This window comes from Struthio camelus, chromosome 27 (assembly GCF_040807025.1).
Source record: "Struthio camelus isolate bStrCam1 chromosome 27, bStrCam1.hap1, whole genome shotgun sequence".
Lineage (NCBI taxonomy): Eukaryota > Metazoa > Chordata > Aves > Struthioniformes > Struthionidae > Struthio > Struthio camelus.
Window position 1 is genome coordinate 3,126,040 of NC_090968.1, and position 12,120 is coordinate 3,138,159.

Genomic DNA, 12,120 nt, shown 5'->3' on the forward strand with positions numbered 1-12,120 from the left:
TATCCTCTTCCTGCATCCTCTGTCCTCCTCCTGTACCCACCATCCTCCTCCTGCATCCTCCATCCTTCTCCTGCATCCTCCAGCCTCCTGCACTCTTCATCCTCCTGCACCTTCATCCTCCTCCTGCACCCATCGGCCTCCTCCTGCACCACCCTTCTGCACCCGCCGCTCTCCATCTGCTTCTCCTGCCCGTGTGCAGCATCCTGCACCCAGCACCCTGCCCGTCCCGTCCCGGCTATTTGCGGCAGCCTCCCCGCTGCGGCGCCCGGCCAGCAGCGCCCAGGCCGGCACGGCGCGGGCAGCAGGCCGCGTTCCTGCTGCCGGCCCCGGCGGCAGGGCTGCTGCAGGGAGGCTCCATCCAGCGCCGTATCCTGCAGCTGCCGGCGTTGGGGGCGGCTGGGAAGCTCCTGCTGCTGGGCCGGGGGGGTGCAGCGCAATCAGGGGCTAACGAGGAAAGGGCGGCCGCCTGCCTGGGCCCAGCTGCAGCACGTTGGCTGCCGACAGCAGGGCTGCCCCGGGGGCCGCTTAAAGCTGGCAGGGGCAATGGAGGGGGGGAAAGGTCTGCAGGCTGGGCTGGGAGCTGCCAGGTAGGTGAGGGGCTTTGGGGGGTCCTGGCTGTACTGGGCCTTTCCCTGCCTGGGTGCGGGGCAGCCGGTGTCCCCAGCAGGGCTGGGTGCGGGGCTGAGCCGGGTGCCCGGCCCTGACGGAGGGCAGCAGGGTGCTCCCGGTGCCAGCTTGGCGGTGGTCTGGCTGCCGGGGGCTTTGCAGCCCGCTGCGGGTCCGGCTGGGAGCGAGCCGGGGGCCGGCTGGCCCTGCAGAGCCCCCCGCTCGGCCGGGCCGCGACCACATCTGCATCTGTGTTCGCCTTGCAGGACATCGGTGCCGAGGCGTCCCGGTTGGGGGGGTTTCCCCTCGACGGCGGTGCCGGGTGGCCCCGTCGCCCCGCTCGGGTGGCGGGACGCCCCGGGGAGGAGCGCTCCCCTCCCGCTGCCCGGGCAGGGTCGGGGGGACGGCGGTGCTGCCCTGGGGCTCCGGCCCAGCTCGTTTCAGGTGCCACCGGCCAGGAGGACGCCCTGGCCGCCGAGCGGAGCGGCCGGTCCCGCTCCCCGACGGGCCGAGGGCGGCCGGCGACGCCGGGCGCGGGAGACGCGGACGCAGCGATGGCCGAGGCGCCGGGTGAGGTAACGGCTTTATTGCTCTGGGCGGTCACAGCGGGGGCCGAGCCGCCCCGGCCGTGCCGCGGGGGGCCGAGCGCGGTGCCCCGGCTGGGGTCCCCCCCCACCCCAGGGCGCAGCCGCCTCGGCCGCGCAGCCCTGCACCAGCCTCGCTGCGGGGTTGGGGCCGGCTGAAGCGGCTCCCACCGCGTCCCAGCCCTGCGGGTGCTGGTGGCCGCTGCCGCTCCCGGGCCGGGGTGCTGCTGCCGTGGGTGGGGGTGCCCCAGGGTCTGACCTGTGCCCCCTTTGCTTCCCCAGCCGCCCCCCTGCTGCCGGCGGGGAAGGGGCAGCCGGAGCCGGGCCCCGCCGGAGGGCGCGCAGCCCGGGAGCGGAGGCGAGCGGCGCAGGTAGGGACAGAGCGACGGCAAAGCACTTGGGTGGTTTAACGCTGGGCCGGGCAGCGGCGAGGGGCTGGTGCAGCCTGCTGCATGGGCCTGGGCCCCGCACCTCCCCGCGCGTGGGTGCCGGGCCCCCCCCGGAGCTGGGGCTCAGCCCTGCCTGGCTCCAGCTGCGCATGGAGAGCGGAGGGGCCTGGCGGCAGCAGCAGGCTGTGTGCTGACTTAGTGTGACCCCCCCCCCGACCCCGGGGGTGCTGGGGGGGGTCTGGGCTGGCTCAGGGGAAGGTGATGGTGGTGAGGGGGGTGAGCTCCAGCGCCTGCTCCAGGGGTGGCGGCGGCGGCGGCTGCTCCTGGAAGGCGGCGGGGTGCCTGCTGCCGTGGTGGCCGTACTCGAACTTGATGCGCAGCTCTCCGATGCGGGACTGAGGTAGGATGTCGGGGATCCACTCGATGACGAAGGGGGTGGGCTCCTTCTGGGTGGGAGAGGTGTTGCCTGGGGGGGGGGGGAAGAGGGGGTGGGCATGGCTGGGGCCCTCCCCCGGGCTCAGTTCCTGGGGGGGGAGCCCCCCTGGTTTTGGGGGGGGGGAAAGGGACCCTGGCCTCCCCCCTGCAGGGGTGCTACTTTATTTTGGGGTGCCTGTTCTTAACTAAGTAACTGCTTGGCTGGGAGCCAGAGGCCTGGTGTTTTCCCCCCCCCCAGGGCTGTATTGCCCTTCCTAGGGCAGGGGAGGGGTGTGGGGAGGCTATCTCAGGTGTTTGAGATTTTTTTTTTTGGGGGGGGGGAGTGGGCAACAGGAGTGTAGCTATGGTCTTGCTCTCTGGGGGGGGCTTCCTCCAGGAAGAGGAGCCCCAGCCCCCTTCTGGGGGGCCTGCTCCCCCCCTGTGGAAGAGAGCTTCTTTTGGGGGGCCTTCCCCCTGTGGAGGGGTGCCCCCAGAAGGGGGCTGGGGCCCCTCTTTGGAGGGACCTCCCCTCCTGGAAGGGTCTGCCTTGAAGGGGCCTGGGGTTCCCCTACTTGGAGGGCCCTTCTTTTGGGGGGGGGGAGCCCCCCCAAAGGAGGCCCCTCCAAGGGGGAGCCCCAGCCCCCTTCAAGGCAGACCCTTCCTGGGGAGGGGGGGAAACGATTTTCTGCTGGAGCTCTCCTCCATGGGAGAACCCAGCCCCCCTTGGGGAGGGCACCCTCTGGCTGAGGTTCTCCCCTCCTTGTGGGGAGCCCAGAGCCCCCTTGTGTGTGTGTGGGGGGGGGGTGCCCTGTGTTTGTGTAGGTGAACTTGGCCCCCTTCTTGCTGGGGGCTCCCTGTTGCAGGCAGAGAGGCCCAGCTCAGTGCTTGGAGGAGGTGAGCTGTGGCAGCTCCCATGCTCAGCTCTGCTCTTCACCATCTTTTTTTTAGTTTCCTCAGCTGCTCAAGCTCCTTTCCTGGGCAGGGAGCTCTGCTCTCTGCTGCTCCCAAGCCAGCCTGCAACCCGGGCGGCTGCAGCAAGGGCAGCCCGGCACGAGGCCCCGCCTGGCCTGCTGGGGCAGGCCCTGCTCCCGCTGCGCTGGCCTAGAGGCGCTTGGTGGCCCTCTGCCACTCACCCACTTTGAGGAAGGTCTTGAGCTCCAAAGGCCGGATCACCGGCTGCTTCTCCAGGCGCCCGTATGTCTCGGCAATGCTCTCCACTTCCACTTTGGGACACTTGAACAGCTCGTATGTCCCATCCCGGTTCTGGATGAAGCTGCGAGTGATTTCCAGTGGCATCTGCCAGCAGGCACAGGAGGGAGGCGGTAAGGAGACCGGGCCCCCTCGCCCGCCAGGAGCAGGGGGTGGTGGAGGCAGCTGGGGCCTGAGCCCTGGGCTGCGGCATGAGCTCTCCCAAAGGGGTGCTGGGGGGCTGCTTGTCAGCCTTACCTCAGGCGTATCAAAGATCTGCTTGACCTGCAGGATGTTGGTGATGTGCCAGGTATACTTGGAGAAGGTCCCCAGCGGAAGGGCGTCTTTGCGGACAAAAGCTGAGGAAAAAGAAAAGCGGGTTAGCGGCTGTGAGGCTGTTCCTGCCTGCCTCTGCCCAAGACTACCGGGAAGGTGGGTTGTGTTTGTGAAGGGGGTTGCTTTCTCTTCTCTTTTCCTACCTTCCCCTTTCTTTTTTCCTTAGCTCAGCTGCAGGCCTGAGCAAGAGCTCTCTCTCTGTGCAGCTCTTGCTGTTTGTCTCTTTCATAACATATGCCTGAGTGCCCCCCTCAATTCTTGGGGGAAAACCCCTCGCCAGGGCTCATTTAATAGCAGCTAATAAAGTAAATCCTTCCCTGCCTTCTTCCAAAGCTCTCTTGTCTCTGCTGGCTCTTCAGACCATGTTTCGCTGAGACTAGGGCACAAAGGGATGCAGGGCCAAGGGTGCTGAGGCCCAGCTGTAACACTCATGTACTGCCCTTAACCTCTGGGATAGCCTCTTGCGTATGCTAAAGCATAGCTTTACACCTCAAACACTCCTGGAGGCTTTAGTTGGAAGCACTGAGGAACACGTGCTAGGGTCAAGGGTGCTGGAGCCTGCTTACTTAATTCAGAGGAGCAGCGCTGTATCAGCTGGGGGCAGACAAAAGGGAAAACCAGAAACTTGAACTCGTCCATGTGCCCTAAACTCCTAAAACAAGCTCTTGTGCGTGCTACAGCACCAAGCCCAACCCTGCGTGAGAAGCTAGGCTGAAGCAGTTAGCACCACCAGCAGGTACCAGGGGCTGCATATCCCACTTAATGCAGAAGTGCCCAGTCCTTGGGGCCACTTCAAGCAGCCGCTGCTCTCTTCTAGCACCGCTGTCATGAAGGCAGCGTATGGAACAACAGCGGGTTAGGCAGCTAGTTCCCCTTGTCTCTCTTACTGCCGAGTCTCTCCTGGAAGCATCCCACCCTGAGCAGCAGCCAGTGCTTGCTCTGCACAAGCTCAGTCCTATCCTACCCGTCGTGGAGTTGGGCAGCCTCTTCTTCGTGCTCCCCACGGAAATCCTCTGCTGTAGTGCGTCAAAGAAAGCCTGAGGGATGTGGAACACCAGCGGCTCCGGCTTGCCTAGGTGTTCAAAGACAAGAGGCTGAGCTTGCCAGCAGCCTAAGCGGCCACCTCCCACTGCTTTTACCCTTGACCGCCCCATAACCCACCCTCTGTTTCAGGTAGCTCTAGTGCAGCAGCCCCCAGCAGGGCACAAGGCTGAGCTTAATCACAGCTGCAGGACCAGATGTTCCTCCAGCCCCAACGCTAAACTTGGGAGCTGCTGCTGAAAGGGGCCCATCACGGACACTGTAAACGGCTTGGCGTGAGCAGAGAGGACTGCCGCTGCAGCTCTCTGCTGTTGCGACCAGCAGCAGGGGGAGGGCAGAGTACATGCACAACTCATGCTTAACAGCGTCACACAAAGAAAGCTGAAAGACATGTCTGGGAAGGGCTTAGAGGGCGTGGAAGGAGACAACCCCTTCGAGTGTGGTTTGTTTGTTTTTTTTTTTGTCCTTGTATTAAGGAGAGTCCAGCGGTACTACAGCACTAGCCCCACAGTCTCGCAGCTGCTGGTGCAAGTGCTATGCTCACATGTTACATCCCAGGAAAGGGGTTTTACAGACATGATAAAAGTGGCCTGGATGATGGTCTGGGGTACGCTGCCTGCTGCCAGTCACCTGCAGAAGTCACGTGCTGTCACTTGCCCTGCACGATGCTGAGGGGCGCAGCAGACTTGAACTCCCCCAGGTATTAGGCAGCACTGTGTGTAGCATCTCACCTTACTTCACCTTTTCTGCTCTGCTCCAGGCAGTTCCTTTGAGCATAAATAAGCTCTAAGGGAGTTTCTCCCTTCCCCAAGCATAAACACGAGCGCTAGGCTTTTGATAAGCGTTAAGCCGGTACTTAGGGAAAGAATCCAAGCTGACAGAAACTTCCCTGGGCAAAATAATATTTGCTCCCACCAAGGCAAACGTGTGCGTCCCTTTAGGCTAACAGTTATTTAATGCGGCCAAGAGCTTGGCTGTCACCTAGAGAGGGTGCGCTGGGAACGAAATGGTGCCTGAAGGCTCTCGGAAGGGGGTTTCCCCCCAATGACTTACCCTCAAATTGGTAATGCATGGTTTGATGGATGCGTTCGGTGACACTGGCCAGCCATTCCTGGAAGGACAGGGTCACCTGTGACTCATCCAGCAGCTGATTACAGCCTAAAAGGAAAATGAAAGTGAAATCAGAAACTACCTCATCACACAAGTGAAGAATAGAGACGGGAAGGGAAAAAAATAACTGCGACAATCCCCATCCAGTACATGTGGGCCCCAAGGGTGGGGGAGAGGTGGCTGGGTAAGTGGCTGTATGTAGTCAAGTGTTTCCCATTTTACATTCACTACTTCCCCTGCTGCGCAGACCTGATGGCCTCTGTAAAAACAGAGCACAGAAAGGCGGCAGACAGCAGCACAGCGAGCAGAGCAGAGTGAGCGCTCACGCTCTGCCCGACACAATCTCCTCTGCTATTTTGGGCAGTTTCGTTTTTGGCGTGTCACCCTAGGAAAGCACTTGCAACTTTACCCAAGGGGCGTGCGCGTTTCCTAGCCAGCACGCTTTGAGCGCTGGGCGGGCTAGTCCGCCACAAGAGATCAGACCCCTGTGCGCACCAGAACTGGGTCAGGGTGACCAAAACAACAGACAGGCAAGCAGTAAACTGGCAGGTGGAAGGGAGAGGAAAAAGAAGACCTTTGTACCACTTTCTAGGCCAAAACTAAAGCTAAAAGACAAGAGCATTAAAGAAAGCTTTCTAGTCAGCCCAAGCCATTATCAGGAAGGAGCGTGGCTTTTTCCAAAGTGCGCCAAGTCATTGGGAACGCCCACAGATTTTCATGGGATTTGGACTGACCCTTAAGTCCCTGAACAGCTCATAAGCACATGCAAGTACACATCCTTCTCCTTAGTGATAAGTTATTACATACGCACACATGAAACGCTCCCTAAGGCGGCCAGGGTTATCTGAGTTTACATCTCGTTTACAGCTAGCACATTCCCCACGGCTCTCCAAGAGAGTTAGGTGCATAGCCTAACTCGGGCAGAGCCCAGCCGGTATGGCTGAACAAGTATTTACTGCTATAAAATACGGCTATTTGATGACTCTGGCCAGGATGGGTCTCCCCACGGTAGCTCTGTATATTAAGGATGCTATAGACACCGATGGTGGCAAAAGAGCAACAGTTCAGTTTACTACTGTGCCTGCTCTGAGTCACCTACTCAATTTCGTCTAGGAAGGCATATAATTGCATTAGCTTAATACCATTATAATGCCTGCCTGCTGGCTTGTCCACGACAACACTGACCCCCCCCATCCCACGCTTACTGAGGGCCACAGGCAGGCCAGCACCCTAGAGTTACGTGAGACACGCAGCTACCAGTCACACCAAGGCAGCAGAAGGCTCCCGAGCCCGACTTCTGCCTCCTAGAGAAACACGGAAGAAGTCCCCCGGGATCAGCAGAGCGACACAGGGGTGGGGGCACAGCCCCAGCCGCCCCCCTCTGCAGGGGTGACGGCAGCGCGAGCCAAGGCGTCGGTCCGCGCGGCTCTGCCAACTCCCGCGGAGCGACAAGCGACGCGAGCCGAGGAGTGAGCTCGGCGTCTGCGTGGTCCCTGGGCGCTTCCGGGCATCCGCTGCTTTCGAGGCTGCGGCAACGAGCCTTACCTTGCCTTTTCAGCGACGAAGCAACGGCTGGCTTTTTCAGGCTGCTTTTCCTCAGGTTGCTGCTAGCTGCGTCTTGAGCCAGGAGAGGGCTAGTCACCTGCGTACCTGAAGTTCAAGTCGAGAGCGTTTCAGGGCACAAACCCCGGCAAGCTGCACGCGTCCTCCAGAGCCCCTCGCGCCCGTCGCCCCAGCTGCACCCCTCCCTCTGTGCCAGGGTAGGTGGGAGCAAGCGACTTTCCAGCTTAACCAAAAGTAGTCATAAAAAGACCCACTCAGACTCACTGCAGAAGCCTGACCGATACGTAGGGCCTGCCTGTAAGGCTGCCAGCCCAGCACCAGACAGCGCACGAGGCCTGCTACAGCTCTCGGAGATCACAGGCGGGCTGCCCCTCCTGTAAGCACGCAAGCCAGACGACGGCTTTTCTCTCAGACAACATCCAGCTCCGCGATAACCGAAGCCGCAGCCCCTCCGACGGACGCTCACCAGATGTTACGTCCTTTTTCCTCTTCTTGGGCTTGGAAGCAGCAGTCTCGTCAGCTGGCGCTGCAGATTCGGGGCTGCAGACTAGCTGCGGCACGATGAGCCCTTTCAGGCCTAGGAAAAGCGACGCTCAGTCCTTAAAAGCTCCTTAACCGTTCCCAAGCACTCCTCCGTCCCACACGCGCTCCCGTAACCGCTCCTGCGAGCGGCCTCAACGAAGCCGGCAGGCCCGATCCCACGCGTACAGTTACTCAGGTGAAGGAAAGAAAAACTAGAGACTTCACTAAGTAGTCGGGGCTTTGCTTTTTTGGCAGCTGCGCACACAGCCTAGCTTGGCACTCGCTTCCCTGCTGAACGACTCTCGACCTGGCGGGCAAGGAGGGCTTGCCAAAGCGCGGGGCAGCAAACTGGCCAGCCATCAACGAGCAACATTTCGATTCCCACGCTCTGAGTCACTGTTCCTAAAAACACAGGAAAACTAAACAAAAAGCGGGGGGGGGACACCCAGACCTGAAAGGTAGGACTCGCATCAGCCCCAAAGGACAACTGTTTGACACAAAGTCCAAAAGGCTCGTTGCTTTTGTGGGGGGGAGAGGGGGACCGGAGGAACAGAGCATTCGGCTTCCAAACAGCAAGATTCGCCCCCGAGCACGCGGCAGCCAGGTAGCCAGGTGCGCTCACGCAGGAGGATAACCAAGAACTACAAACGCTGCCAGGTTGCGCGTCTCTGGGTGCAATCAAGTCTCCTTCCCCTTCAGTTCTTCCAAGCCTTAAGCCTCTTCTTCTCCCCACTCTCTGACCTGACATCAAACCCCGCGTTATCAGCACACCTCGGACCAGCTCTCAAGATGCTCACCCGGCCAAAAGCAAGCGCCGTTCCCGACGGCTATGGGCGCGGATCCAGCTGCCTTCCCCGCCACGCCAGCAATGCCGCAAGGGCCGAGCGACCGGCACAGTGCGGCCGTACAACGACACGGGAGCGCAGGGCTCTTTTTTTTTGGGGGGGGGGGGGGGGACTTCCCACCCAAAGACCTTGAAGGACACTACAGACATCATCAGAGAAACCCCAGAAGATGCTCTGGCCCCACAGACATGTTTCACAAGAAGGAAACCCAGGACGCAGGTGAGGGAAGTGCTTTTTAGGGAGAGCACCCTGAGGCAGCCGCTGAGATAGGGGCCGGTTTTCATCTTGTACCAGCTTTACAGCCTGACCCCCCAGACAGGGCTCAAGACCACTACCCAACCACTCCAGAAACAGCTCCCTGGAAGCGGAATCGAGTTTATCCGCACTTTTAATTAACTCACTTCACTCAGGTTGGTCTCCTCAGGGCAGATTTCCACATATATTTGGGTGCCTAAAGAGACGGGGGGGGGGGGGGGGGGTTATCAGGGTGCACATATCTGGGAGGGCAACACCCAGGGGAACTTCACCCCGGAGACCGCTGCCCAGCTTGGATTTCACAATGAGCCGCTCGAGCCTCTCCCCAGTGCTCTTGCGCGAACAGAAGACGCGCCAGCCAAAGGCGACCCGCTCCACAAAAACAGCAGACTGCAGCAAAGCCCCTTGGGCTCCGCCACCCTAGGGCAGACCCCGCCTCCAGAAGCAAAGGAGAGCCCCGCTCCGCTCCTGCGTGAAGCTCGAAGGAGTGCAGCAACCCCAGAGCTCAGCTACCACCCACTCACCCCAGCCCGGTGCTGGCTGCCTCCCTGCAGACCCACCTATTTGTAGAGGGAGGAGGCAGAAAACAAAGCACCAGGTAACAAAGGTCTGATAGGGCTCAGCTGAAGGCCGCCCTCGCCGCTGGGCAGCCCAGGGCCCAAGCGAGCCGCCCGGTTCAGCAAGGCAGGCCGTGCTCAGCCAGATGCCACGCTCCCCCAACACGTCCCCGCGACGCCCACGGCCTCCTCTTCCCCCCTCGCGCCGCACCCACGTCCGCCCCCCAACCTACCGCCCGAGTCGTAGCTGAGGAAGTCGGCGAACTCCTGAGCCAGGGCCTCGTCGCTGGCAAAGGCGCAGATGCAGGCGAAGAAGTGAATGCACCTCTGCGCCGCCGCCGCCTCCTCCTTGGCTGAGCCGGCCTTGGCCGACTTCAGAGTCTGGCAGGAGCAGAAGAACCTGTGCTCCGCCAGGCTCTTCGCGCTCACCTTCTGGGCGAAGGAGGCGTGCAGGTAGCCGAGGCTGTGCTTCTGGCTGGCCTTGCACTTCACCACCAGCACGCTCTTGGTGATCCTCTGCACCAGGGGCCCCGTGGGCTCGGTCGCCAGCTGCCATATAGTTTGCTTCATTTCGGGGGAGGCCTGCACGGAGCCGAGCGCCGAGCTCTTCAGGGTCAGCGGGGTGGCCTCGGTCTGACAGTTCAGGGCCAGTTTGATGTGCTGGCACTGGTTTTCCACCACGCCTTGCGTGGCTGCCTTCAGACACGACGGGACGTAGCAGCGGCCGGAGCTGAGCTGCGTGATGATGGTGCCGTCCACCGTCTGGATGGCTGTCTCGGAAACCCCGAGCTCCACGAAACACCGGTAATCCGGTCCCCGGTCTCTCTGCCGGACGGAGTAGACTTGCAGGTCGGAGCCGGTGATGATCTTGACGGCGTCGACGCTGGGCTGCTTGCGAGTGCCGTAGCGGAAGACGGTCCCGCAGGTCTTGTTCTTGCAGCTCAGGCCCCGGGTGCCGTTGTAAGTGCCGCAGCGGGGACATTTCCTGATTCCCCTGAGCGTGGCTTTCCCCAGGTCCGACAGGAAGGCAGGGACTTTGGTCCGGACGGAACCGGGCTCCATCCTCCAGGGAACCTGAAACAGAGAGATTGGGACAGGAACGACGGGCGCAGCGGTATGTGGTGACACCTACAGGTCCCTCTGCGGGAGGCAGAGACGGCGGCTGTCCCCAGCGGCTCCCAAACGCCGCGGACAGGGGGAAGCGGAGTTCGAGGCGAAAGCGACCCGCTGCCTGCGGCGGCCGGACAACTGGCAAAGGCAGGGCAGGGCCTGGGTCCCACCCGTCGCTCCAGCACCCTGGGGCCGAGCCGCGCTTGCAGCTTCAGGGCGTCCGTCGTCAGCAAGGCCTAAAGCCACGCGCGGGTGCGAAAGAGCCGCCACGCGATATCCTAACTTGCCGCTCGTGTGTTAACTTACGGGCTTGCTTCTCCTAACAGAGCAGCAAAGAGCCGTCCTGCAGGTAGAGCACCCCGGCACGTGCTGTTTTCCAGTCTCGGCAGCGCAGGAGTGTGCGCCTGCTCGGCCTCCTCCCCTCCCCGGTTCCCCCGCTCCGCTCCCCCAAAGCCGAGGGGCGCACGCAGCTGCCCCGAGCCCCCAGCGCCGCCGCCGCTCCCAGCCACCCTGCTCCTGCTGCTCTGCCCGGCGAGGGAAGCAAGGCCGGCGAGCAGGGGGCGGCCGCGGGGGTTTTTCCCCCTGCCCGTCCAGCTCCGGCTGGCACGCTACCCCTCGCGCCGCTGCCGGCGGGCAGCGCTGCCGGGCCCCGGGGACGGCGCTGCCTCCCTGAGGGCGGCTCGGGGCAGGGGGAGCGAGGAGGCCGAGGAGAGCAGGGCGGGGAGCTGGCGAGGGCGCAAAGCCACGGCGGCGGGAAGGAGGCGAGGCGGGAAGGAGGCGAGGCGGGAAGGAGGCGAGGCGGGAAGGAGGCGAGGCGGGCCGGCGCTGAGGGCGCAGCGCGGCGGGGAGAGGGGGAGCCCGGCGGCGGGCGAGGCCCCCGGGGCCACCCTCGGCCGCCTCAGGCCGCTCCAGCCAACGCTGCACCGCAGGGCCGTCGTCGTCGCCGCCATCGTCGTCGTCGAGGGCGCCCGGGGACCCTCGAGGGCGGCGGTGGTTTTTGGACAGGGGGCGCCTCGCCTCCGCCACGCGGCCGTGACGTCTGGCCGCCGTGACGTCACACCGCCGCGACGTCACGCGGCCGTGACGCCAGCAGCCCGCCGCGGCGGGAAGGCCGCCGCCTCCCTCTCGCTCTCGCTCTCGCCCCCCCCCAGCAGCCTCTGCGCCCCCTGACGTCACTTCCCGCCCCTGCGGGCGGCGGGGCTCGCGCTGCCTCCCCCCACCCCTCCTCCTCCCCCCCTCCCCCGCCCTTACCTGGGCGGCCTCGCGCGCCCCCCGCTCCGGCCCGGGCCGCCCGCGAGGGCGCTCAGCGATCGGCCTCCGCCATGGCGCCTTACAAACCACCGTCGGCCCCGACTGTAACGGCGCCACCTATTGGGCCGCCGCGCGTCACGTGGCGCGCCGCGCGCGGCCCGCTGGGGGCTGTAGTTCGAGGTGGCGGCGCGCAGGCGCAGTGCGGGGAGGAGCAGCTTCCTTCCCACCCCCCCGCGCGGTAGCAAAACGGGGCCGATCGGGGCCTTTTCCTCAAAAGGGGCCGGCCTCATCCCCGGGGGAAAAGGGGGACGGGGAAGAGGCAGCAGGGCTGCCCGCTGCCCCCCCCGGG

At 63.3% G+C, this 12,120-nt stretch overlaps 1 protein-coding gene across 4 annotated transcripts; it reads right to left on the minus strand.

Moving 5' to 3' along the window:
• Positions 1 to 1,178: 1,178 nt before the first annotated feature.
• Positions 1,179 to 11,908, minus strand: C27H2orf42 (chromosome 27 C2orf42 homolog). Of its 4 annotated transcripts, none has more exons than XM_068920863.1 (9): positions 11,772 to 11,908; positions 9,644 to 10,484; positions 7,698 to 7,808; positions 7,214 to 7,318; positions 5,612 to 5,716; positions 4,482 to 4,589; positions 3,440 to 3,540; positions 3,127 to 3,289; positions 1,179 to 2,045 (listed from the first exon to the last, which is right to left on the minus strand). In XM_068920863.1, exons 2-9 carry the CDS (start codon positions 10,470 to 10,472, stop codon positions 1,828 to 1,830), a joined length of 1,740 nt encoding a protein of 579 aa, XP_068776964.1. In that variant the 5' UTR covers positions 10,473 to 10,484; positions 11,772 to 11,908; the 3' UTR covers positions 1,179 to 1,827. The 4 variants fall into 4 exon arrangements, with proteins under 4 accessions (XP_068776964.1, XP_068776963.1, XP_068776960.1 ...); XM_068920862.1 differs by having other exon boundaries at positions 1,189 to 2,025; XM_068920859.1 differs by lacking the exon at positions 11,772 to 11,908 and adding an exon at positions 10,827 to 11,653 and having other exon boundaries at positions 1,189 to 2,025.
• Positions 11,909 to 12,120: the final 212 nt, after the last annotated feature.